Source organism: Dromiciops gliroides, chromosome 5 (genome assembly GCF_019393635.1).
Source record: "Dromiciops gliroides isolate mDroGli1 chromosome 5, mDroGli1.pri, whole genome shotgun sequence".
Lineage (NCBI taxonomy): Eukaryota > Metazoa > Chordata > Mammalia > Microbiotheria > Microbiotheriidae > Dromiciops > Dromiciops gliroides.
Window position 1 is genome coordinate 242735759 of NC_057865.1, and position 27958 is coordinate 242763716.

A 27958-nucleotide genomic window follows, 5' to 3' on the forward strand; every position below is an offset into this window, starting at 1 on the left:
TGGGCTAGATAATCCCTAAGGTTCCTTAGAGTGCTAAATTTGATGAACTCCTATGCTCCCTTGCAAATGATAGTGACCAGAGCAAATCAGCCACTTCATTAAAGCATCAGTATAGACACTCATCATGAAAATATATATTTCCTCAAATATTAAAAAAAATCTAATTTCCTCAGTGACAGGACTCCCTCTACCAACACAAGTTCTATGCTCTTCTGTGGCTGAAAACATTAACTGCCTGGTGACCAATCCTTTGGTGATGTACTCCTCTGAACTCAGCAAGTCTGGGATTCAGAAAAGAGAAATGCAGGCTGGTACTTGGAGTCTTTCCAGTTTTCTTGGACCTGGCAAATCTTTTTTTTTTTTTTTTTGGACCTGGCAAATCTTACAAATTGCTGGTATAGCCTAGAAGAACTCAAGGTCACCTCCATACCATGATGAGGTACTCAGAATAGAGGTGTTAGTAGAAGACATAAATTGGCATTTCTAATGAATAAAACATTTTATTTGGCTGGTTGTAGTTATTCCCTTGAAGTTCCAACTGATGCAAAATTTTATATTTTCTTTGTCCTGAAGAATAATTATGATCTCCCTCCCTCTCTCTCTTTCTCTCTTTCTCCCTCTCTCTCTCTCTCTCTCTCTCCCCCCGTCTCTCCCTCCCTCTCTGTCTCTCCTTGTTTCTGTCTCTCTGTCTCTGTCTCCCTCCTTCCCTCTCTCTGTCTCTGTCTGTCTCTCCCTCCCTCCCTCTCTCCCTCTCTGTCTCTCTCTGTCTCTCTCCCTCTCTGTCTATCTGTCTCTGTCTGTCTCTGTCTCCCTCTCTCCCTCCCTCTCTCTCTGTCTGTCTCTGTCTCCCTCTCTCCCTCCCTTTCTCCCTTCTTCCTTTCTTTTCTCTCCCTTCCCCTTCTTTTTTATCACCTCTGTTTAGCACAGGGCATGGAATATAGTAAACACTTATTAAATGCTTGTTGACTGGTTGCTTTAAATGTTTTTCACTCAGTCCAAGACTGCGTATAAAAGGCCAAATAACTGGACAACCCCTGAAAAACTTAGGTAAAGGTCTGATTTTTTTTTTTGCTTACTTGATGAGAAACATTCAACATTAATAAACTTATGTATGTTTTAAATGGAATCTCTCCCATGCTACAGCCAGTTTCTGTTCTGGCATTTGGTGCCATGTAAACATAGCCAAAGAGAACAATTCTGTAGCTACAGACTCTTCATCATATGGCTACAAGCCCAACCTGAGTTCATACACCAACATTTGATTCAGGTTGTCCAACAATTTATACACTCTGAACTTCAGTCTAGGGAATGAGATATACGGGACTTTCAACCCTGCCCTTGAGTACCCCAAGATAAGAAGAGGGTTTGGAAACGAACAGTGGGAGATAAAATAGGGAAACAGTATAGAAAAGCACCAATATTATTCATTTAGTCCAAGGTTCTGATCGCTGAAATAATTTGGGTAACCCTGGCCCCCTCTTCTATAGAGTAGAGTTCCAAGACTGGCCAGTCTTCAGTTTCTCTGAGCTGATTGCACTATTATGGAACCTCCAAGGTCTATTATTAACTCAACATGTACTGATGCTGTGAAAGCCTGAATAGTTGTCCAATGACATTTAGCAAATATTTTCTATAACAGAGCGCTCTAATGGTGCTGTGGATACACTAGAGAAATAAATGCATTAGTCAAAGCTGGCCAGAAGTACATAAAACCAAGGGATTTTCACATTATCCCACAGTTTTAGGGTTCTAAAAGTTTGGAGACCACCTGACCATGGTGTCCTAGTCATGAAGGGCCTGCCAGGGCAGACATAGGTATTTCTCTCTACTGAGATTTGCCCTTAAAATGCAATGCAAATAAGAATTACAGCTGATCCACAAGAACATTCTAGGGACCTTGGAAGAGAAAGAGTCGACAGTAGTCAATGTAATTGAAGTAAAGATAAAAGTAAGTGCCATTGTGTTGAAAATAATTCTATTTTCTTTTTAAGGTTGTTTTTGTTTTGAGAGGCAACATGGTATACTAGATAGATAAGTAGCCTTAGAATTATAAAGATTTGGGTTCAAGTCTTACCTTTTACACTTGCATTCTCAGTGAATCTCTAAGATTGTAAATTACAGAGTGGGTACTAACCTGCATTGGGGGAGGTTATTTCTGCATCTAGGAATTTAGTTTTTTAATGAAATTCCAGGTCCAGAGTCTATCCCTGTGACTTTTGGGTAATTTATGATAAAGTAAATGAAATGTGGCTTAGTGCTAGATAGTTGGTCTTGAAGGCAAGAATATATGGGTTCACATCTTGCCTCTGACACACATAGGCTGTGTGACCCTGGGCAAGTCCTTTCACTTTTGAACTAAGATACTAAGGTGTAGAGAAGGCATAGGTAGAGGGGTGGTCCTTTTTCTATCACTATTCTACTAAGTTTTTGCATTGCTTTAGTTTTTTAAAAAAATTTTATTTAGTCTATTCTGAATTTAAGAAATAAAACAAGTATTTCCATAACAAAGTAGGATAGAAAAAAAGATGACTGTACATGAGACTGCAACTATATTATGTACAACTTGCTTTTCCTTTTAAATATATAATAAAGTTTTAAAATAACTTTTTCCACTTTTTTTTCTTCCCTCCCCATCCCCATCCTAGAGATGGCTATGATTAGACACAAATATGTGTGTGTGTAATTTATATACATAAATATGCACATATACATAAATATACATATATACATATACACACATACATATGTAAAACCATTCCATACATATATCTATCAGTTATTTCTCTCGATGCAGATAGTGCCTTCCTTCATATGTCCTTTGTAGTTAATTTGGCGATTGTTCTTTAACACCCACTCTTCCCCCACCTCCTGAACCCTCAGAAAAAAACCATCAAGATAATATCATGAGCAGGTTTACCTCACTGCTGAACTTATAGCTAATGCATTCTGCTGTGAGACATTTCATGCTCTATTCCATATGAACAGATAACATTTTTCGTCGACACATAAAAGTTACATAACATTTCATTGTTCTCAGCCCCTGAAAATTAGCCACAAAAATGCCAAGTGGTTGATGATGGATGAGCCCAAGCCTAAAGGAGTAAAATGACATTCTCAAAGCAAGAGTGAAATGAGCAGACTTTCGAGAAGAATTTTGAAGGGCCAGCTCATATGGTTCCCTATCCTATTTCATCTATTGTATTACTCTAACTTCCCACCCAAGAGAGCAAAAGCACATAAAGCGAACAATAAAAAACTTTCCTCTGAATTGCTGAGATATTTCAGATCAAAACATTCAATCCTCCTTTCCACTCCATTTTGAATTATCTTGAGAACTGCTTCAATTTTTCCCATAGTAGATTTTAAAAAAATTCTTAATAAAATAAGATCAGCTCATTCATTCCCATGGGGAAGCTTTCTAACCAGTAGAAACAAATCAGAGGCTTCTGAGAGGATTCTTCATTCTCTTTGTAAATAAGCAATTTTCTTTAGTAGCATTGAGGGGGCAGCATGACACAGTGGGAACATTAATGGATCTTGAATTCAAGGACCTGGGTTCATAACTCAGGTCTATTACTTACTGCTTGTGGAATCTTGGACAAGACATTTAACTTCTTTGGGCATCTACAGTATTCCTGTTGGACTGGCTGGTCTCTGAGATACCTTCCAACTCTTAATTTATGATCCCATTTACTTTGAGGACTGGGACGGTAACAACAACAATAACGAAAAAACAGTCATAGCTCATATTTACATTGCATTTGCCACGTACCATTTTGTTGTTTAGTCACGTCTGATTCTTTATGACCTCATGGACCATAGTACATCAGACCCTTCTACTCTTCACTATGATTATGTGCCAGGTGCTTTACAAAGATTGTCTTGTTTGATCCTCACAACAAACTTGGGAGGTATACATTATTATTGTCCCATTTTACAGATGAGGAAACTGAAGCAAACAGAGGTTAAGTGACTTGCCCAGGTTCACACAGCCAGTCTGTGTCAGAAGTGGGCTTAGTTCCTCACCATGACACATTGCCATTTACTTTATCTCAAATAATCCCCCAGAACCTATAATTATGGATACCAAAATTAAGAAAGAAGTATATAACTTTCACTCATTTTCATTGGCAGCTTTTGTATTTAGATCATTTTAATTTCCAAATACATCCCCCATCTCTTCCTTTCCTAATCAGTGAGCCATCCCTTGTGACAAAGATTTTTAAAAGAAACTTGGGAGGAGGTAGAGGAAAGAATAATATAAATTTTAAAATGATGTTTCTAATTCAGAAAACATTTTCTTTGGGGATTTAAATAATTTTTCTTTTCTTTTTCTTTTGTGGGGCAATGGGGGTTAAGTTACTTGCCCAGGGTCACACAGCTAGTAAGTGTCAAATGTCTGAAGTGAGATTTGAACTCAGGTCCTCCCGAATCCAAGGTCGGTGCTTTATTCACTGCACGACCTAGCTGCCCCCGATTTAAATAATTTAAAAAATATATACTATACTACCCTGAATTCTGATAGCTCTCCCAAACTTGATAACAATGAATTCACAAGAGCCACATCACTGAAGATAACTGTTTGGAGACCATAATGAGTTTGATTATCATTAGCATTTCAAGGTAATCAGTAAAAGCCTGACTAAAGATAACAGGAGAAAAGGCTTGGTGTCCAGACAATATTTTCTGCTTGATCTGCAAAATATGAGATTCTGACATTAAATTGTAAGGTGTTTGAAACCCAAATGGGTTGCGTGCCTAGAAGGTGAAGTTCAAATATGCAGACTTTATCTAATCGATCTGGGCCAGAAAACAAAACACTAAGTCCTTTGTATATCCGCTAGAACAAAGAAACAATGGGACTGGGAGGTGCCTGAGCAGAGAGAACCCTGGCTGGAAACAAACACTTAAAAAGCCATTTATATTGTGATAAAATTCTCTGCTGGCAACTGTCCAGCCTTGATACTGTAAAGAAGTCAAATATTTTTTGGACAAGTATTTTTAATGAGAAATGTACTTAAGATCTATAAACATTCAGTAATGTGTTTCATGGGACTGTTAGTTTTCTTTTTAATCAGGAATGGTCATTTTCTGTATTCAACATAACTTAATATTATTTTAAAAGCTAGTCCCGCACTTGAGATGTACTCAAAAGACAGATCACACAAAATTGAAAAGCCCCACTAGACCTATATAATCCAAATGGATGGATGGAAGAGACACATCACATATGTATATGTCTATCAGATCTGTCATCAGAAACCTCTGTGCTTCATAAGCAGTGGAGTATTTCAGAGTAAAAGAACTGTCAAAGTCCATAAATTGAAACTTTTGTCTTGAACAAAATATGTATATGAATCATTAGCCAGCAATTTTGTGCATCTTTGCTTCTAGACACAACAGGAAACAGTGATGCCAATCACACCAGATCCTACAGTGTTCTCTAGGCATTGGATATTGACTATCCTAGTAAAAGGAAATGCCAGAAATCACCTAAGTAAGTTTGATCGCTCAATTTTCCCATCTTAAGAGGAAAGGACAAAGTTTGGTGAAAGTCCAGCACCAAAATGAACTGGCCTTAAGTCACACATTAAAAAAAAAAAAAAAAAGGAAGTCACATAATTAAATATTTATTTCCTTTTTTGCCATAGAAGTGATTTTGAAAATATCAAAATCACTAGTTAAGAGAATTTCAAGGACATTTTGAATGTTAAATGACAAATATTTATTTTGAAAATAGGTCCCAATGTCCTGAGGAAAATGCAACCACATGCAGATTTTTGTACCAAGAAATTTTTTTTCTCTTTCAAGGTATCATGAACCAATGTCCTTTACTCGTTTTTTAAAAAAATGCTTCCTGGGGGCAGCTAGGTGGCGCAGTGGATAGAGCCCTGGCTCTGAATTCAGGAGGACCTGAGTTCACATCTGGCCTCAGACACTTCACACTTACTAGCTGTGTGACCCTGGACAAGTCACTTAACCCTTATTGCCTTGCAAAAAAAAAAAAATGCTTCCTTTACCCAGGCAGGATTTGTCTATGAGATGATGAAACATCTCTTCTACATAACAAAAAATTAAGTATATGTAGTTTAAAAAAATAAAAAAATATCAAACTGGCTAGGCCTATGTAAGTAAAAAAGATCGGTGAATGGAAATTAATTGGTTACTTTTTTCTGTTTAGAATTTTATTTTCCAAATTACATATGAAAACAAATTTTGACATCAATTTTTATTTATTTATTTTTTTGTGGGACAATGAAGGTTAAGTGACTTGCCCAGGGTCACACAGCTACTAAGTGTCAATTGTCTGAGGCTGAATTTGAACTCAGGTCCTCCTGAATCCAGGGCCAGTGCTTTATCCACTGCACCACCTAGCTGCCCCTTTGACATCAAGTTTTTAAAACTTTGTGTTCCAACTTCTCTTCCTCCCTCCCTTCCCTCTCCCCACCCCCAAAGAACTCAAGCAATTCAATATAAGTTATACATGAGTAGTCATGGAAAACATCTCCACATTAGCCAGTTTGTGAGAGAAAACAGAGGAATTGGTTACTTTTTTCTTAGTTGTGTTGCTATCAGATGAATGTAGCCAACATGAAGAAGATATTGCATTAACCAATGTCTATGGCTTCAAAAAAGGGCAGCAAGGTGGTGCAGTGGATGTTTGAGTTGGGAAAACTCATCTTTATGAGTTCAAATGTAGCCTCAGACAGCTGTGTGACCCTACGGAAGTCACTTCACCTTGTTTGCCTCAGTTTCCTAATCCATAAAATGAGCTGGAGAAGAAATGGTAAACCACTTCAGTATCTTTGCCAAGAAAATCCCGAATGAGATCCCAGAGTCCCACATGACTGAAAAACAATTGAACCACAACAGGCCTCAAAAAATCTTAATGACTCTACTTTCAGAATCTCTCTGTTGTTCATCTCTTTGGTTCTTTTCCCATCACTGTTCTCTGAGTGTTGACCTATATTATCCCTCACACCTAGGGTATCCAAAATGATTCAGTTCTCAATCTAATGATTTTCTAAGTGATTTGTATCTAGCCCTCCCCACAAGATGCTGCCACCAGATTAATATCCCAAAGTACTACTTTGTAGCTGTTACCTCCAAAACTTTCGAGAGTTTCTCATTTTTGACATCATAACATCTAATTGGAGGTGCAGTGAATAGAGCACTGTCCCTGAAGTCAGGAGGATCTGAGTTCAAATCTGGCCTCAGACACTTCACACCAGGCTGAATGACCCTGGGCAAGTCATTTGACCCAATTGCCTTGCAAAAAAGGAAAAGAAAATCTAATTGGAATTCAAGATCTCTTCTGGTTTTTCACCTGCCCATTTTTCTTAACTATATGAACCTTTTGCTCTACTCTTGCTTCCCATATGCATTATGTGCATTCTTTGAATCTTTACTTATACTTACTTCCCTTAGAATATACTCTTCATTCCTTTTATTATGTAAATCCAACTTTTTTTTTTTTTTTTTTTGGTGAGGCAATTGGGGTTAACTGACTTGCCCAGGGTCACACAGCTAGTAAGTGTCAGGGGTCTGAGGCCAGATTTGAACTCAGGTCCTCCTGACTCCAGGGCCAGTGCTCTATCCACTGTACCACCTAACTGCCTCCCAACCCTTTTTCAAAGATCACTTAAACTCTTATCTCCTCTGCAAACCAGGCTTTGATCCTACTGGGTCATTCCAGACCTCAGCATTCACTTTCTCCTCTGTACTCCTGACCTTATCTTGGTCTATGACATTGATTTGGCAGTATACACACACACACACACACACATACACACATATACAGATCCACAGATCCACACATACATAACATGCACACATGTATATATACATAAACATATAAAAATACATATAAATATATAAACACGCATATATTTATATTTCTCTTGTGTCTTAGTCATCAAAATAGATTGCAAAGCTTTGGTGTGCAGGAATCTCTTTATATCCCTCCTGCCTCTATAGAGCAGACACTCAATAAATGTTTGTTGTTAACTCCTGGACTTGGGATCATATCTTATGACCTTTTGAATTATATAGCTTCATAAGAAATGTTCCTCTTTATATGGAAACTCTCCATGGAGACCTGGCATATCAAAATGATGAATGTTGTAATGGTGTAGAACGAATAGGAAACTTTATTAAACAAGAAAAAGAGAAAGAAGAAACAGGAACACGTCCACAAAGACGACTAATTAGCTGAAGTCTGCAACACAAAAAACTGATTTACTCGCCATTTGATTCTTTGAATCAATATTTGAAAAGATGACATGAGTCAAGATTTATACAAACACACAATGAGAATGTGTTGAATTTTCCCCTTCTAAGGGCAAAAAGTTGCCAATACTAAGGAGTAAGGGGGTGGCAATCTTCATTTTCAGCAAACTCTTCATTCCTGGCTGATGTAAAATGCCTTGGATAACATGGGAAGACATACAAAAAGAGGATCCTGCTATGCACAAAGACCAAATGTTTATGGAAGCAGTGATTCAACTGTTCGCAGGTTTAATACAGAAGAATAAATTGGGTAATCCAACGGTCAATTCAATTTCATCATTAAGATAATTGTGGGGGCAGCTAGGTGGCACAGTGGATAGAGCACTGGCCCTGGAGTCAGGAGTACCTGAGTTCAAATCCGGCCTCAGACACTTAACACTTACTAGCTGTGTGACCCTGGGCAAGTCACTTAACCTCAATTGCCTCACTAAAAAAAAAAAAAAAAAAGATGATTGTGATTCATGATCTCAACATTCCTGCTGCCTGAATTAGGTTGACCACCACAGCATTTATTTGTTCTCTGATCCTTTATTCACATATAGGTAGAGCTATCCCTATTCCTCACTAAAGAGAATTGCTCTATTTGAATGTTTAATACCATTCTTCCCTATCCTTTCTACAATCTTGTTCTAGAAATCATCCCTCTTCTCTCATGTATCTTCAATCTCTTCCTCTCCACTGGCTTCTTTCCTGTAAAGATATTCAGAATTTCCTAATCCTAATAAAAACAAAAACCAAGAAACTTTCCCTTGATCTCTTTAGAGCATCTCTTAGCCACCATCCATCTCTCTCTTCCCTTTTATAGCAAAATTTGTAGAAAAACTCTAGTCAACACATTCTTCAATTCCCCTTCCACTGAAGCCTTTTTTCCCCTCAAAAGTCACCAGAAATCTAATCACTTAGGACTTCCCTTAGAATATACTCTTCATTCCTTTTATTATCTAAATCCAACTTTTTTTTTTTTTTTGGTGAGGCAATTGGGGTTAAGTGACTTGCCCAGGGTCACACAGCTACTAATACTTGATCTTCCTGCAGCATCAGGGTTTGTTGACCACCTTTTTCTTCTGCATACTTTCTCCTTCTATCCTATGACTCTGGAGACAATAAATTCTCCTGGTTCTCTTACTATCTCTCTAACTGCTTCTTTTCTCTCTCTATTGCAGGTTCCTCATCTTATCCCCTTAATGTGGGTGTTCCTCCAAATGCTTTTGGTGGTGCCCTTCTTTTATCTCATCACAATCTCCAATCTTGACAGGGGTGTGCTGGAGCCAACTCAGACCTGCTCCCAAGAGCTGATTATTAAATTTTCAGTGATTGTTTTTGCCTTGGAAATCAACAAAGGCTACAAAATTAGGGCTTGATTTGTTGCTTTGTTCATCTCTATACTTAAGAAAGTGATGTAGAAAATATTAGTAATTCAGGTTAAACTTAAAGGTATCTCCTGAATACGTTTTTTGGGGGGATGGGGATAACTTAAAAATTTACCCGCACACCCCTGAATCCCAACCTTTTGTCTGAAGTCTATTCTTCACATTTCTAACTTCCTACAAAATAATTTTACTCATATGTACCATCAATACCTCAATTCAACATTCTAAGAACTGAGCTTATTATTTTTTTCTGCCTAAGCCTGTTCCTCTTTCTTGATTTCACTATTATTTTCAATCTTACTACTTTTGCCAAATTTTCTCTTTCCCCCATGCTTCACACCCAGTTACCAAAGTCCCACGGATTCTACTTCTGCAGTGTTTCTCACATACCTATCTGTCCCTTCCTCTGTCCCAATTGCCATTATCCCAGCGTGAACCCTTATTACAATCTGCCTTGCAGAGGCCAAAAAAGCCCAGAAACTGCTTCATTTCACAAACATTTAACCTCTTTGTCAAGCACAAAGGCATAGTAGCCAAAGGCAACACTTTTTGAGTGGAGAAGCTGATTTTCACAGCATCACAGGGTAAAATGGTTGAAGGTTATAAACAATAAAATTCAGTGAAGGGAAAAAACCAAGCCTGCAGAAAACTGGGTATAACATCCAACTAAACCAGATTGTTCTGAACACATTTATAGATGCACTAGAAGGACAACAAATAGGCATGAAATGGAACAGATGTGTCAGTATGTCTATAGTGATATATTTTCATCTCTGATGGCAATGGAACCACCACATTTGAACTCAATGCCTCAGGACTCTTTGTGAAAATAAAAACAGCACTTGACAAGCTGAAGTAAAGAAGAATGAATTGATATGATAAAAAAAAAGCAGGAAAAAAATCCACATCTGAGTCAACACAATTATATCTCAAAAAAGGGAAGATTCTCAAAAAATAGAAAAGATCAAAATGACTAAACTATATAGGTGACTAAGAATATATCATAGAGTTCTAAGTGGAATCGAATGAAATGAATATCATATTTTTAAAAATGGATTTGCAATCATAGAACCAGTATGGTGTAGTCTAGAGGGAATTGTATTTGGAGTTAGGACAGATCTGGTTTCAAATCCTGCCTCAGGCATGTACTAGCTGTGTAACCCTGAGCTAGTCACATAACCTTTCTGTTTCTCAGTTTCCTTACCTCTATAGCCTTTATGATTCCTTCTAGCTCTAAATCAATGATTTTATGTTGATTTGCACAATCACATGCTTTTATGATCAGTATATTTCCAAACAGTTGCCTATAATTTTTTTTATCCCCGAGGACATTTTTTGTCACTTTTAGATTAATCTAGACTAAGTTAAGTATATGCAGACTTAGAGAAAGCTTAAGGTTTTATGTGGGTAGTTGAGTGGCACAGTGGATAGAGTAGTGGGCTTGGAGTCAGGAAGACCTGAGTTCAAATCTGGCTTCAGACACTTAGTAGCTGTGTGACCCTGGGCAAGTTAGTTCACCCTGTTTGCCTCAGTTTCCGCATTTGTAAAGTGAGCTGGGAAAGGAAATAGCAAACCACTTTAGTATCTTTGCCAAGAAAATCCCAAAGGGGGTCATGGAGAATCAGAGATGGCTGAACAACAGGGTTTTATGTATGTGATTTTCTCTGTCTTTTTAAATGGAATTTTAAAACAACAACAAATGATTAGAAAGAAATTTTGAAAGTCCAGTGTTGATTTATGAAAGCATTCTAACCAGGTTGGACCTGCATCTTCTTTTGTGGCTCTTGGAAGAGCAATTTTAGATATAATAATAGGTGGATATCAAATCTTTAATCTCTTTTTAAAGAGAGAGAAAATGAAGTCTGTAAATATCAACAGAGATACTTGGTAATTAAGCTCTTCCCTGCCCCTAGTTTTCAAAGTAAAAATGAAGTCAGGCATGTTGAGAAAACTGAACTAATTTGGCCTTTTTTATCCACTGGTTTAGAGCATCATGGTGTTTGAGTCAGGAGGGACCTCTTTGGCTGTCCAGTCCAACTCATACCTGAGAAAGAATTCCCTCTACAACATATTCAATAAGCAGTAGCCCAGATTTATCCTGAAGATCTTTGGTGAGAGGGAAAAATCCTACCTCCTAAGAGGCATCTTGTTCCACTTTTGGATAGATCCAATCATTAGGAAGCCTTTCCTTCTATCAAGTCTAAATATGCCACCTTGCAAAGTGTACTTATTATTTCTAGTTCTAGTGTGATCTGGTCTGCTCCTGGTAACCCAAAGAAGAAATCTAAGCTCTCATATCTTCCATGTAATAGCCTTTAAATACCTGAAAGACAGTTACAATTTCCCTTTCTAATTCTTTAAACTAACCATTCCCAGATTCTTCACCCAGTAGACATGATGGAAATAGTGCTAAAGTTGGAATACCTAAGCAAGAATCATGAAACCTCAGCTTGAATTCCAACTCTGCCCATGTGACCTGGACCAGTGGGGAAGGGAAAAGAGAAGAGAGCAAGTATTTATTATGCACCTTCTGGATGCCAGGTACTTTAGAAATATCAAACTTGCTGGATCTTATTGTCCTTATCTGTGAGGAGGTTGGACTCTAAGGTCCCTTTGTACTCCAGATTTATGAAACTATGATATAATTAACTCTTTATCAAATGAGATGCACTATGGGACTTACACCATCCTAGTTGCTCTCCTCAGGACGCTCTCTGGCTTACCAATGTCCTTCTTAAAATGTGGCACTTAGAAATGAATACATTATTCAAGACAGACTAAACAGGGCAGAGTACAGTGGGATTTTCATCTCCTTATTCCTGGGTATATGGGCACTTTATGCTAACCAGGATTATATTAGATTTCATGGGTACCATATCACATTGTTGACTTGACTAATGATTAGGCATGTCTTCAATGCTTAAAGAAAATAATTCAGGCTAGTCACTGGAAGGTCAAATAAATACTTTATCTGAAGCTTAAATACATTAGCAACATGATAAGAAGGTGGGACTCATTGGAAAAGACCCTGATGGGAAAGACTGAAAGCAAAAGGAATAGGGGATGGCAGAGGATGAGAGAGAGAGTGTTATTGAAACAACAAACATGAACTTAAACTTTGAGAGAGTGGAGAATAGAAAGATCTGGTATCCACGAGGTCAGGAAGGGTCAGACACAATTGAATGAGTGAATAACAGTAATGAAATCTTCATCTTGTGCTTTTAAAATTGTTATTTTTAAGGTGTATTTTCCCTTTATCCCTTTTAAATGTTACTTAATTTGGCCCAATTTTCTATCCTGTCAAGATCCTTTTGAATCTTGACTCTGTCATCCAATGTTTTCTGCCTAAGCCTGTTCCTCTTTCTTGATTCAAGTCATTGATAAAATGACTTCAAATATGATAAAGCTGGCAATCTCTATCTTTATTCAAGTCATTGATAAAAATGTCAAATAGCACAGGATTGAGCACAAATTCTTGGTGTTTTCCATTGGAAAACTCCTCTTGAGACATCAGTAATCCAGTGAGGCCAGTTATTCAAGTAAGTCTGAGTTCCCATAACTGTACTATAATTTATCCCACAGGACTCAATTCCTGCCCACCCTGCCCCCCAAGAATAATATTAGAGACTTTGTCAAATGACTTCCTAAAATCTAGTTGTTAGATCTATAGAATTTCCCAAACTTGCTATCTAATAACCCCGATGAGAAAGGAAATAACTTTAATCTGACATGACTTAATTTTGATGTTGTTGCTGTTCAGTCATTTCAGTCATGTCCAACTCGTCATGACCCAATCTGGGGTTTTCTTGGCAAAGATACTGGAGTGGTTTGCTGTTTCCTTCTCCAATTAATTTGACAGATGAGGAAACTGAGGCAAACAAGATGAAATGACTTTCTCAGAGTCACACAGCTAGTAAGTGTCTGAGGTCAGATTTGAACTCAGGAAGATGAGTCTTACTGACTTCAGGCTCTCTATGTACTATGGTGCCACCTAGCTGCCCTCTCCTAGCTCTGTCCCTCAGTAGCTATTTGACTTCAAGCATTTAGCCTCATGACTCTTAATTTACCAAAAAGCTTCGAACTGGGGTTACAGGGATAATGATATTTTTACAAACTATAGTACAGAGTCGTTATGAGAGAAACATATTGAAAATTGAAAAACATTAAATAAATGCGAGCCATGATTATGACTGGTGCTTGCCATGTTAGTCTGATAGATAATGTGCTGGCCTCCTAAGCCAAGAATTGCGGGTTTTCAGGTTTTATCCACAGTACTCATATACTATTCTTGTGTAGTCATAAGTATCTCATTGGGTTATTATGAGGCAAACAGTTTGTAAAATGCAAAACCTATTATAGATATGAGCTATTATTATCAGTATGTAGGTGGCTTTTCTCTCAACATTTATTTGCCCCTGACAACATTTTTTTTTATTCTTAGTAGATAAAGAGCACCAAAAAAAAAAAAAAGCACTTTACCAAAACATTTGAGTCATTGCTTTTGTGTAGATGTAGACTTAATGGATTGCATATTTGTTAATTACCTGGCTAACCTGATCAAAGCAGACAGCCACGCTTTATAATTCAGACCTGAAATTAGATTTGTTTTTAGACATGAATATCCAGATTCTTTCTACATTGACCAAATCCACCAGATTGTTGCCAATCTGTTAATTCGCTAAGGCTGTGAAGGCATTAAAGAAGATGTAAGGAAATGCTCCCATTCTGGAAAAGAAGGTCTTTGCATTTCAGGAATAATATTCCATTTAGAATTATCAGCTCAGAGAGGAGAGTATTAAAGGGAATTTCTTTCTTTATCTTTTGAATATCTCTTACATGGACTGCGTTTGAATGATATAAATTAGATTGATTCATTCATTATCTCCCTATTCTCACAATCACAAAATCTCAAAGCTGGAAGAAACCCAGGACACCATCTAAGCCAATCCTTGTCAAGAAAAGAATCTCTTTTAAATCAACCCTTGAAAGCACTCATCAAGTTTTATCTGGAAGACCTCCCTGAGGAGAGCCCATGATCTTTCGTGGTAGTCCATTCCTTGGCTATATAACCCTAATTACAAGACATATGTATTTTGTTATGCCCAGTTTAAGAGGGAATAGTGCATAGAGAGCAGTCTTGGATACAAGTAGGTAGGGAACTAGGTAGATAGATAGATAGATAGATAGATAGATAGATAGATAGATAGATAGATAGATAGATAGATGATAGATAGACAGATAGACAGATAGATAGATAGATAGATAGATAGATAGATAGATAGATAGATAGATAGATAGATAGATGATAGATAGATAGATGGATAGATAGATAGATAGATAGATAGATAGATAGATAGATAGATAGATAGATAGATAGATAGATGATAGATGGATGGATGTGTGGTTGTGTGGGTGGATACATAGAAAGATAGAAATAGATTGATAGATGAGTAGATGGATGGATAGATTGTTGGGTGGATAGATACATAGAAAAATAGAAAGACATAGATGATAGATGGATAGATGGATAGGTGGGTAAATATATAGAAAGATATAGATAGATAGATAGATAGATAGATAGATAGATAGATAGATAGATAGATAGATAGACATAGACAGGAAGATAGATGCATGGATGGATGAATGGATAGATAGATGGATAGATGGGTGGGTGGGTAGGTATATAGAAAGATAGACAGAGATAGACAGACAGATAGATGAGGTAGATAGATAATAGAGTTCATAAATGCTTATTATGTGCCAAGCACTGTACTAAAAGCATTGGGGATACAAATTGAAGCATGCAAGTTAGTTCCTGCCCCCAAGGACCTTACATTCTAATTGCAGAAGACAACAGATAAAGGAGAACTGTAACCTGTGTCCTGAGTTCATGTCTCTCCTCTTATATATACTTAGTGTGTGACCCTGGGAAAGTCACTTAACTTCTTGGTGTGCTAGGCAACTCTCTATGACTCTAAATAGAAGAAAAGGAGCTGAGGGACTAGAGGGAAGTACCTCGCCAGAGAATTCTCTTTTCCAGTGAAATCCTAGGTCCAAACCCCATCCCTATCCCCTATATCAGGCCTCAATTGGACACTTTGCTACTTCGGCCTATTGTTCATACCTCTGCCCTCTGGGGCTAAGCAGAATGAGTCTAGTTCTGCTCTTCAAACACTGGAATATGGCTATCATGAGTTCTGCACATGGTCTTGTTTGATTTCTTTGATTGATCCTTTCATGACATGCTCTTAAATACTTTTCACTAAGCTGGAGACCGGCTGCTTGATTTTCTCCAGCATGTAAACATACCAAAAGGAAACTCCCAGAACAGAACCCAAGAATTCACATGCAATTCAATCAAGGCAGTGGGACAGTATCCCCTCCCTAGTTATAGGGACACTTCCCTTAATTCAGCCTGCTAACTCCTGAATCAGAACCATTGATGCTATGAGAGCTATAGTAACTTAGTAAAGTCTGAGTTTATAAGCTAATATAATACATGTTGACGCTTGGTACATAATATCTTATGTTGTCTATTTTTTACATTTATATATGTTAATTGGATCAAAGATGTGCAAGAAAGGACCTTAGATGTCATTTAGTCTAAACCTCTCTTATTATAGATGAGGAGCTGGGGCCCAGAGCACTTTGCCCAAGGTCACACAAGTAGTATGGGTAGGATTTGATGCCAGGTCTTATCTTTCTAACCTACTTGGCTGTGCCTTCTACATTTCTTTTATACCCCCAAATGCCCAACAAACAATATTTTCTTTAACATGGCTCAAGCAAAATCATTAGAAAGAAATCAATGAAGGGGCAGCTAGGTGGCACAGTGGATAAAGCACTGGCTCTGGATTCAGGAGGACCTGAGTTCAAATCCAGCCTCAGACACTTGACACTTACTAGGTGTGTGATCCTGGGCAAGTCACTTAACCCTCATTACCCAGCAAAAAAATAAAAAATAAACATTTTTTAAAAATAAAAAAAATAAAATAAAATGAAAGAGAGTCATATTTCAGCTTCATCTAGGAAAACTTTTTAGGTAATTAGCCTTGTCCCAAAGTGAAATAGGTTGCATGGGGAAGTAATGCTTTTTTCTCTTGCTAGAGATTGTCAAGTATGTTTTAGAAAGGATTCATACATACATACACACATATGTATATATCTGTAGATGTATGTATATATCTAAATAATATACCGTGTGTGTGTGTGTGTGTGTGTGTGTGTGTGTGTGTGTGTATAAATACTTATTTGTATATATGTGAAGGTCTCCCAATAGAATGTAAGCCACCCCTGGATGGTGTAGACTATTTCACTGCCTTCACATATTAGGTGCTTCACAAATATAGATGGTGCATTGGATTGAATTTTTAATCAGTTATGGTTTGCACTTAATGTTTTGTCAAGGTTATGTTTGGTTTGAAAGTCTTACATGACTAGAAACTATTATTGGTGCATTCTTGCTAAAGTGTTGAGTTCAAATTACACAGATTAAAAAAAAATACTATGGCTACATGAATTAAAAACCTGGCTGTGTTTTAGTCAAGCCAGTGAAAAAGGAAAGAAGAAAGGAAGGAAAGAATTATTTATAAGTGCTCATAAATATTATTTCATTTAATCCTCACAATGACTCTGGATGGTAGGTTCTGTTATTATCCTCACTTTATGACAGAAAATAGGCAGATAGAAGTTAAGTGACTTGCCCAGGGTCACACGGTTAGAAGGTATCTGAGACCAGATTTACATTCAAGTCTTCCTCATTCCAAGTATACCCCTCTACCCAAACTCCCAGACTAAATATATTTACCCAAACAATGTGTTTACTTCAGTTTCCTTTTGTTATAGACATAGCAAGGCAAGTAAACTGGGAAGGGGAGGAAAGGTGTCCTTGAAAAAGTATACAGTATGCTTAGATCCATGTTTTAAATCGATATTATAAATCAATAGCTGAAAGGGACCTCAGAAACTAAGCTGAAGAATTCCCTAGTTTTACAGATGAAGAAAGTGCGGTCTAGAGAGGATGACTTGCCCAAGGTCCCACAAGTCACAAGTATCAGGGGGCACAATAAAAACTCAGGTCCTGACTCCATAGCCAGTGTTCTTCCAAACTTTATCATACTGCCTTCCTTGCTTAACACAAAATATGATATAAAAATCACAAATTTACTTCTGTTCCATTACAAATCTGAAGGGAAATTTTAAAAATAGTATAGTATTTTTCTTGTTTTAATTATAACAAAAATGTGATTTATGGTGCAATTCACTCAAATTTAGCAAATGTTGAAATCTCTTTTTCCTTAAATTTAGAGGGGCTGGGTATTCATCTTTAAAGCACAGGGGGAAAAAAATCTCCATGGGGTCAAGTCTTCAAATGTGTTTTGGGAATTGTAAATTAGTGCTTTTAAAAATTCTTTAAAGACTCCTGGGGGAGGTATGACCACTTACTCTATCTTATGCAGTGTCAAAATATTATCAATATACTGAATCCAAATAGAGAGACAATATAGTATTGTGGATGGAAAGTCAGTCAGAGTAAGGAAGACCTGGGTTCAAGTCCCACCTCTCATATCTCTAGGCTCTTTTTCCCCTACACCTTGCATATAAAAAATTTCCAAACATTAATTAAATCTTCGTATGCCTAGCTATTCTACTTAGACTCTCCAATGTTTGACAGTTGTAAGTTTCAAGGAACTCACCTTAAACATTAAACAATTCCCTTAACTGACTAAAAATACAGTAGCTTGAATTAACTAGTTTAATTTTTATCACTTATTTGGTATTTATTAATTGTGTATGAAGATAAAGTTCAGTTCTCAATATTTATTTCTCTTTGATGAACCTATTTGCAAATCTCCACACCTATCTTAAAGGTCTATTTGAAATGAACCAAATGAAGTAAAAGTAATAAAACATAGAGTTTTACTTTTAAAACTAAGATGAATTTGAATGGTATTTTTTTAAACGACTATCTATTAGTCAAGGTTAAAATTTCTATTATTATTGCAAAGGCCATCCAACTCAATTTTTTGTTGTTGTTTTGTTTTAGGGATTGTGGTTTAGGACCTAAACTTTATACAAGTGGAGATATCAAATGGTACTGGGGCAGGAATCTTTGTATATATCCTCTGGACTTTACAACACAAATTAAATCTGAAAAGTTTATAACTTCCTAATTGCTGCAAATGAAGACAATGCTAAAAAATGGTCAGAAGGAACTGGTAGCATACAAAAATATGCATATGCTTAGATAAAGTTTAAGAAAAGGTTAATGCTTGAAGTCGTTAAAGCATGTAGTCAGATCTTTTGTGACAAGTTATAAAAAGTGAATTTTCAGCCGGGACTATGTGCATCCTTTTTCAAAGCCTTTTCTTTTTTCTTTTTTCATGGAACACCAATCACAGTATTCACTTTTCTTCCTGTTTGTTCTATCCCTGAAGATTCTATACCCCCTGCCAAAAATAATACTAATTTGAGGAAAGCCATGTCTCTCAATATGTGCATTTTCATTATTTACTCCAAAATATATATACTTAGACTATTCTGGTGTTTTGTCATTTTAGTGGATCGGACTTGCCTGTCTTCATCATTTGAAAATGCTCCCTTCTCAGTGAGATTCCTTCTCACTGAGTTCTGTCCTACAGACACAGAGACACTGACTTTCATCATTAAAAAGGTAGGATTTGGGACACCTCAAGCTTCTTAAACCATAGACTAAGTATTTAGAAATCTATGTCAATGGATGATCTTCACGTTTTCCTTATTTCTTTGGGGGGGGGGTGTTAATAGGAGCTCAAAAGAAAGGAGCCCACCTCTTCCACTTCAAAACGGGCCATGACAGCTGCACCTGCAACCCCGTTACCTGTTTGCAAGGAGATGGCTTTCGTATCTCCATCCTGAGACTCAATCCTGAAATGATAGGTTGTTCCAGCTTGCAAATCCTCAGGGTTACATTCATAAGTATGGTTGTCAATCCTCAGAGGGTAGCACGGAACTCTCCCAGAGGTGTCAGAGTTGTAGATGAGGCTAAAGTTGCAGGGCGATCCTTCTGTGTTCCACCTGAGACTGGCAGACCTGCTGGAGACCTTGGCTTGGGTCAGGTTGATGTCGCACCTCAGCGGCTCCCCTAGGCCACTCTGCAAAAGGGATCAGAGACAAATGCTGAAGTTTCCAGAACTGCTCTCTCCCTAGGGACGCTCTGGTTCCCTTCCGTTCCTTTCCAAAACAAGCCCCCCAAACCAATTCCTCAAGTTAAACAAACAAACAAACAGAGCAAGAACACAGGTAGACACGTCTTCCTGCAGCCGGCCTCCCTGGGGGGAGTTAGGAGGTGGGGGTGCGGGAGACGGGGAGCGAAGCATGACTTTGGCCTTGAACGCAGCCCGCTCCAGAGTGAGCTAGCAGAAGGATGAGCGGGCTGGCAGAGCGCATCTATGCTTTGCTCCCAGCGTCCTTCACGGAACCTAGGCAGGCTTCCCCGGAGAAAGGTAGCCGTCTAGAGGCACAGACCAGCCAGGCACAGAGGTCGGAAGATGGAGGGGGAGCTTGTTTGCTGAGAAAGGAAAGGCGAGGAAGGCGCTTTCTGCATCCCCTTCCTCCTGCCACTCACCTGCATCAGGTTCAGTGCCATCCATAAGGCCAACCTGGCTCCACAGTTCGGCATTGCCATCGGTGTTTAAGAACAAGATTATCCTAGTTGGGGGGTGGGGGGGGTAAGAAGAAGGGAGACGGCCACTGAGTCCCAGCTGGGGAGGGAGGGGAGGCGAGGTGAAGCGAGGGATGGCAAAGGGAGCGCGGAAACTCCCCGGACAGCCAGCAGGACACTTGTTGCCTGAGCTTTAGGGCTCCCCGCCGGCTCCTTGAGATTTTCTCCGGGAGGGGGACCGGGACGTGCCAGGACAGGGGCCGCTGTTGCTGCTGTTGTTGCTGCTGCTGCTGCTGCTGCTGCTGCAGCCCTCGGCGGGCTGCGGACGCGAGAGGCGGCGGGGGCAGGCAGCTCGCAGCCCTTCCCACGCTGCCATACTGACCCGCGCTGCCGCTAGCCTGAGCCCTTTCCACGGACTTCCGCAATCAAAAGGCAATTTCCTCGTCTCCCGGCAAAGGAACAATGCTCCGGGGAGGGAGGGCGCCTCGAGGAGCCAACGCCTGAGGCTGCCAAGGCAGTCTGGAGCGAGCCCAGCTGCCCCCCTAGTGCCCCGCTCTACTCGCCGCCGGGGTCCCGGCCCCGCTGCACTTGGCCTCGCGGACTTTCACTTTTCCACACTCTCTCCTCCGCTCTCCAGACTTCTGAGCAACAAGTATTACTTGCCTCCCTCCCTCCCTCTCACTTTCCAGCCCCCCTTCCTCTCTCCACACCCTTCACCTCCCCTCCACCCCCCCATCTTCCTTCCTATCGTCCTCCCTCATCTGCTTTCTCCAGGGGCTCTTTTCCCAAGATTATGCCTGACCAATCATGTACCAGGGCAGATTTCCCTAGGTCTCGAAACCTCTTTCCTGCAACTTTATTAAAAATGTTCTTATCCCACACTTTCCCCTCCTCACCTCAAAGAATTGGTTCAGTTCCCGTGATCCCCTCACCCTCACCACCAACAAAAAAAGACCTTTGCCCATTTCTAATCAGGATGCAATCTTTTCTTCCCTTCCTATACACTTTCTATTTTCTTCCATAAAGATCTTTCCTTTCCTTCGGTAGGCTAAAAACTACTTCAAAACGGCTTTATGAAGGACACTGATTAAGGGATGCAATAGTTTGCTTGGATTTACCCGCTCAAGTTGTACCCATTTCTTTCAAGAGCTACTTTCATACTACTGCTCAGCGAGGGATAACAAGGTCACCACAAGTTAGTTCCAACGTTAATTCTGAACTTAAATCTCCATCGAATAAACAAAGCAATCTAAACTAATTCTTGGAGCATATTATTGAATAAAAATCTACCAAGACACTTCCAGCACTAAGAAAATAAGAAACTCCTTCTATGATTACACAAAGTAATGTAAGTAAGCCCTCCATAATTTCAGAGATACCTCAGTAGCAGAGCATTATAAGCACATTTCCCTCAATTTTCTGTACCGATTTGTGTCCTTGACACAAGGTACCCTCTGGGTCCTTGAATGACTCTGAGACTAACAATATACAGAAGTTTCCTGATTCTCAAGGAACAAAGAAAATGAATTCTATGTAGATAACAGCCAAAGTATGACCCACACCTTTAATAATTTATTATCACTTCCTTTAGATATCACTGTAGCATTTCACATTGTCATTTCCAAGAGTTTAAAAGACCTGTTGAGGTCGCTAAATGGAGAGGAGAGGAAGCATTTTGTTTTATTTTAAAAAATTAAATATGCCATGGTCACCAGATTCTACATTGTGTACAATAACAGAGTTTCTAATTTGTGGAACAGTAGAAAATAAACAAATGAAATAGATTTAATTCCACTTGAGAAAATGCCATTCCCCCATCTTTTTTTTTTTTTTTTTGGTGAGGCAATTGGGGTTAAGTGACCTGCCTAGGGTCACACAGCCAGTAAGTGTAAAGTGTCCCAGGCCGGATCCGAACTCAGGTCCTCCTGAGTCCAGGGCCGGTGCTCCATCCACTGTGCCACCTAGCTGCCCCCTCCCCCATCTTTTTAATAAAGTAATACATGTTTAACTTGCACAAACACTTTGCTCTCTCTCTCTTTCTTTTAAGCCTGCAGTTAGATCTGAGATCACACACATATCTTTCTAGTATTTGGAGTCATTAAATCACAGAGTTTATTTTTAGATTTCCATAAGTTTCCAGGAAAATTGTTTATTCCTTGCTTCTCTCTCCAACTGTTCATTTGCATTTACTAAACAATACTTCCCATTCCTCCATGTGGCTAAGAGAATTCAATTGCTTCACCAAGCCTATGATGTGTTTCGACAATATCATCTCTTCTTTGTAATTGTACAGTGCAAATTTTCATCGCTAGAAGACTACAATGGTTTCTATTTTCTTCCTTTTTTTTAGACACTCCTTCCTTTTAATTGTTTTTCTGGGCCATAAGGTTAAATTTTCATGCCCTCTACAATCAATAAGGGTGAAATGCCTTATACATAATAAACATTTAATAAATGCTTGTTCAATTGAATTATTTACTTGTACTTATTACTCCACTCTTTTAACTTAAAACACTATCATGGACTAAATCAGAATTAAGCATTTTTACTCTATTCTTTACATTAACCTACCAAGTCTAGTCATCTAACCTTTCCTGTCTGAGCCATTTCTACCCATCTCTGCCTTATTCATTCTGGTTTGGCACCTTCCAAGAGGCTGCCAACCCAAATTTGGTATCTTCCACCCTAAACGCTACCAATGACCCTTCTATTTCTTAAAAGATATTCTGGGAGCTTTTATTTTTCAGTAAGTATTTCCATCCTCCATTTCTTTCACAACACCCTAGTAGACCAGGAGAAATTCTCTAGACAGTTTATAAAAGTAGGATTTCAGCAAAGTATTTGGGGAAAAATATCTCTCTGTGCATGAAATCTCTTTATAGACATGGTGGAGAAAGAAGTAAGTTAGATGGAGAAATAGTTAAGTAATCAAACCAAATTAATGATAATTAATGGATCAACATCAGCCAAGAAAGGAGTTTTAGTAGAGTGCCCAAAGGCACTTCTTGGCCCTGTGCTACACATTTTAATTGATCATTTTCATGAAGACATGGATGGAATGCTTATCATATTTGCAAATAATATAAAGTTTGTAGGGCTAGTTAACTTGTAGGTCAAATGAGTTAGGATTCAAAGAGAGAAAAATGATAAATCAGTTCTAATGAAATAAAATGTAATAGAGACGAATATGAAATTCTACATCTAGGCTCAATATAATTCAATACTGCAGTGTGGACTTCTAGTTCAATATAAGTCAATGGTATAACATGGAAGCCAAAAAAAAAAAAAAAAAAGGTAATCCAGTCTTAGACTGTTAATAAAGATGTGCTGTCCAGAATGAGAAAAGTGATAAGAATTCTACCCTGCTTTGACTTGGTCAGAATAGTGTCACTATTGGAGAAGGATATTGACAAACTAGACTACATCCAGGAGAGGCTAAGCAGAACTGGAGATCATGTTATGTGAATTTTTTTTTTTAATTAAGCAATGGCTATGTAGAGTATCAAGTACTGAGCTGAAAGCTGGGGATACAAATACAGAAGGAAAAACAGTCCATGCCCTCAAAGAGCTTACATTTGGATTGGGAGACAGGGGACATAGGAGAGCTGTGATTAGGGAAGGAGACTTTTTTTAAGGGATGGTGAGTAACCAGCTGTCAGGTAGGCACAGGAGCCCTGGGAGTGACAGTGTCTCCAAGGCACTTTCCACCTGGCCCCCACAGCTATCATGTGGGGAAGCAACTTCTGTGCAGAAAGGGCCAACCATCCCTAGCAGCTGCCAACCAACTGCCACACACAGGCAGGAGAACTTCCCTGTGTGAAGTATCAGGGTAGCCTGGGGAAGAGATGAGAGGTGGCATGTGCCAGCAGAGTTTGACCACTGCCACCACCACGGTAATAACAGTGGTGGCAGCAGCCAAAGCAGTAGCAGCAGAAGTAGCAGAAGCATCACCACCACCACTGTTTTTATACACTGCTAATATGTGCCAAGCACTGTTCTATGTGCTTTACAAAAATGATCTCAGTTGATCTTCAAACCACCCTGGGGGGTAAATGAGATCATTATCCCTGTCTTTTTTATAGTTGAAGATAATGACCCAGCCATTCGGTGATGAAACAATCCTTATGGAGATGCAGCTTACCAACCGTTGCTGCAGGTGATACTTCCACAGCTACTGAAGACCCAGAAAAGAAAGGTCTTGTCACTGGCCATTGGCACTATCAAATGGTTCAACATCAGAAACTGATATTTTATCACTGGAAAAGAAGGGGCATTAACATCTGCTTTTTCGTGGCACCTTATGCACCAAAGAACTTGAGCATCTCACATGCAGTCGAAACCTTCCATTAATGTTGTCTCCCTCATGAGAAATGTGAGCTCCCTGACAGCAGGGACTGCCTGACTTTTCTATGGATCCTGAGCATTTAGCACAGGGTTTTGCATATAGTAAGCATGTAATTAATAGTTCATCTGTTTCCCATCTTTCTCTACAATACTCAGAAACCTCTTTACCCTGGAAACTCACTACACTCCTGGACTTCATACGTTGGAAATAGTCATACCTTCCAAATCACAACTTTCTTCATCATGGTTTCCATATGTCATGGGTGGGCATAAGAAATTAAATGGGAATTTGGGGGGAGTTTTGCAGAAGCTGTAGTTGACACACAAAGGCTAGACAACAACACAGAAAAAGTATTTTTATTTAATGTTGATCTATATATATAGCCTATGACCATATACTTAACCCAAATTTTACAATAAGGTGCTAAAAACATCCCATAAAAGAAAAAGAAAAAAATCCAACTTCTCAAGTACAAAGGAAGGGACAAAAATTTTTATGTGAAACTTTCCAGATTTCTGGAGTGCTGTAGCCCCAAGAAGTGGAAGGGATAACTGTACCCTCTGCTCTGTAACCTCTCCCTCTGAGTGGCTGTTTCTTCCCCTAACCTCCATTTAAAGGAGGAGTCCCAGGCCAGTCATGTCCCTCGAAGGCTGCAACTCCTGAATCTCTTAGACTTTGTCCATAATGTCTCAATTCCCCCTAACTTCATCTTTACAATGCCCACCCAGTCCACCCCACTCCCATCCTCTCTCTTTAGCTTCCTTTTATGTGTTGTCTTCCCTTCTTATTTTCATAGCTGCTTTACTATTGGGTGGAAATATGCATGTTTAAATTTATGTAAAATTTTTGTAGTATAGTTTTATAGTTTACTCTTTTTAAAAAAAATGCTATATTAATAAATTAAATCCAGCCACTCTTTTGGGAAAAAAAGGATATAAACTCCTTGAGGGCAGGAATGTCTTTCTTTCTGCTTGTATTTCTCTTCCTAGCACTTATCATAGTGATTAGCACATAGCCAGTTCTTAATAAGTGTGTGTCTACTTTTGTGACTATTCAGGAATCAAATGCTACCTACTATTTAGTGAGAAATTGTCACTTTCATGATACCTGTGATAACAGAGAAACAAAAGACTGATTTCTGGGAATATGACTCTCAGCCTACAAGGGCTCAGGTATATAACCCCACCCACTCCCATACCTTATCTGCTTTATGTACACGGTCTTTTATTTCAAACTCTGATATGTAACGATTGGAATGATGCCACCTGCTGGAGAGCTACTGTAGGAAAGCTCCGCCATGAGGAGAAGGTGTCTGAGGGCAAGCCATGTGGTCAAGGTCCTTGGCATCAGGAAGTGATGTTTGCTCGTGGATACTGTCTATCAAGGCTACCAGCCAATCAACTTGAGAAGCCTCCCATTTCTGGGCAAAGGACATGAAGTAGGAAGTGGATGCTGGCAGAGGGCTTTTGCCTCTTTTGGTTCCTGACCTCATCATGGCAGGTCGGATGATGGGGTCTCTTAGAAATAGTTAGATTTTTACCTTTCCCTCTGATCCTAATGCTCTTTAATAAATATTTAAACACTTAGATACTCTTGCTAAAACTTATGATTTATTGTCAACAACTCATTAGATTTTAGATAGTATAGCTAGAATTTTAGCCCCTTACAGATATCTTCTCTGAGCTCAGATTCTGGGATTCCAAATGTTGGGTGTCTTGTTGTCCAGACTTGAACTTATCTTTTCCCTTAAAACCACATACTTCCTTCTAATACTTCTATTTCTTTTCTTAATACAAGCACATTCCTAGTCATCCAGGGTAGAAACTCCACACTTTTGATTCTTTTCTGTCACAAGTGAAGTCATCAAGCATTTATTGCTGACTGTGTGCCAGGAACTATGCTAAATAATCAGTGGGGATACAAAGAAAGGCCCCCAAATAGGCCTTCCTCTGAAGGAGCTCAGTCTAATTCCTCTCATCATATTCCATCAATTAATGTATCCTTCATTTTTTTCCTGCTTCTATGGCATCCCTCGTGTTAATTCCCCTTGCTTCATTATCTCTTTCCTGAAATACGAGATAGTCTCCAATCTATTCTTTATAGATGAATGTTTCTAAGGAAGAGCTCAGGTCACATCACTTCCTTGGTTAAAAATCTTTGGTATATCTCCATTACTTACTAAATGAAATATAGATTCTTTAACTTGACATTCAATGCCCTCCACATTCTGGCCCCAATGTAGCTTTTCAGACTTAATTCACTATTCCTCCAGAAATACTCTCTATATTTCAACTGAACCAGACTACAGGAAAGATCAAGACAGTATCAGGGAATGGGCCATTCCCTGATATTGTCCTGTTCTTTCCTGTTTCTGCCCTGTTGTGCTCACTCTCCATGATGCCTAGAAGGGTCTTTGTGAACATTTCTGCCCTTTAAAAATCTTTTCCTTCCTTAAGGTTCAGCTCAGGCACTACTTTCTTTCTTCCCTCCCATTCCATGCCCACCTCTCATTCCCTCTCTTCACCTCCAGCTATTTTTGATATCTCCCTTTTTGGAGTTCTTATACCATTGTTTGGACCTCTCTCATTCTATTCTACTGTTATAACTATTATTAAGTTATTTATCTTATATCCCCCACCTCTGCTAAATATAAGTTCCTTGAGGGCAGGAATTTAAGTCAAGTTTTAGCTTTCTGTTCTCACATCTAGTATTACTGTTGCCCACATACGTGTCTCCCCCAATAGACTATGAATGCGTTTAAGACACGGACTATTTCATTTTTATCCTCACGTTGTCAGAACCTAGAACAGTGCCTAGCATGACACTAATGTTTGTGAAAATGAAATTAAATCCATGAATAAGAGGTTTACAAACAAAAAATGACACCATGAGCTTTAAGGTATTTCAATATCTAAAATATGGAAAGCATCAAAGAAATACTTGAAGGAAAGGTGTGTGTGTGTGTGTGTGTGTGTGTGTGTGTACATATGAAACATTCATTCATTCAACAAAGCTTTATTTATTAAGTACTGTGCTAGGAAGTAGGGAAAAGAAAAAAAAACTGACTACCTTCAAGGAGCTAATGTTCTACAGGCTGTGTCAACGGTCATGTCTGTTGTCATTTGTCTCCTTCCTTTTCCTCTCTCCAATTCATCCTTTCACACATCTGTCAGAGATTTTTCCTAAAGCCAAGGTCTGGAATAAACTTCAGTGGCTTGATTTTGCTTCTAGAATGACATTATGACTCCTATATTAGACTCTTTATAACCCTTCCCTACCTGGCTGCAGCCTATATTTTCAGAATTTGGAAAC

The 27958-nt window shown here is 38.8% G+C and overlaps 1 protein-coding gene across 2 annotated transcripts in view; it reads right to left on the bottom strand.

The window, feature by feature from the left end:
- The window catches only part of PTPRB (protein tyrosine phosphatase receptor type B), a 161650-nt gene that overhangs the window by 87783 nt on the left and 45909 nt on the right, over positions 1-27958 (bottom strand). The window contains exons 1-2 of one of the 2 annotated variants that reach the window (XM_043965207.1): positions 20266-20891; positions 19519-19792 (exon numbers count right to left, since the gene is read on the bottom strand). In XM_043965207.1, coding sequence (XP_043821142.1) covers positions 19519-19792; positions 20266-20325 — 334 coding nt within the window. In that variant the 5' untranslated portion in view covers positions 20326-20891. Of the gene's footprint in view, positions 1-19518; positions 19793-20265; positions 20892-27958 lie in introns of those variants that run through there. The other variant, XM_043965208.1, reaches the window with a different exon arrangement.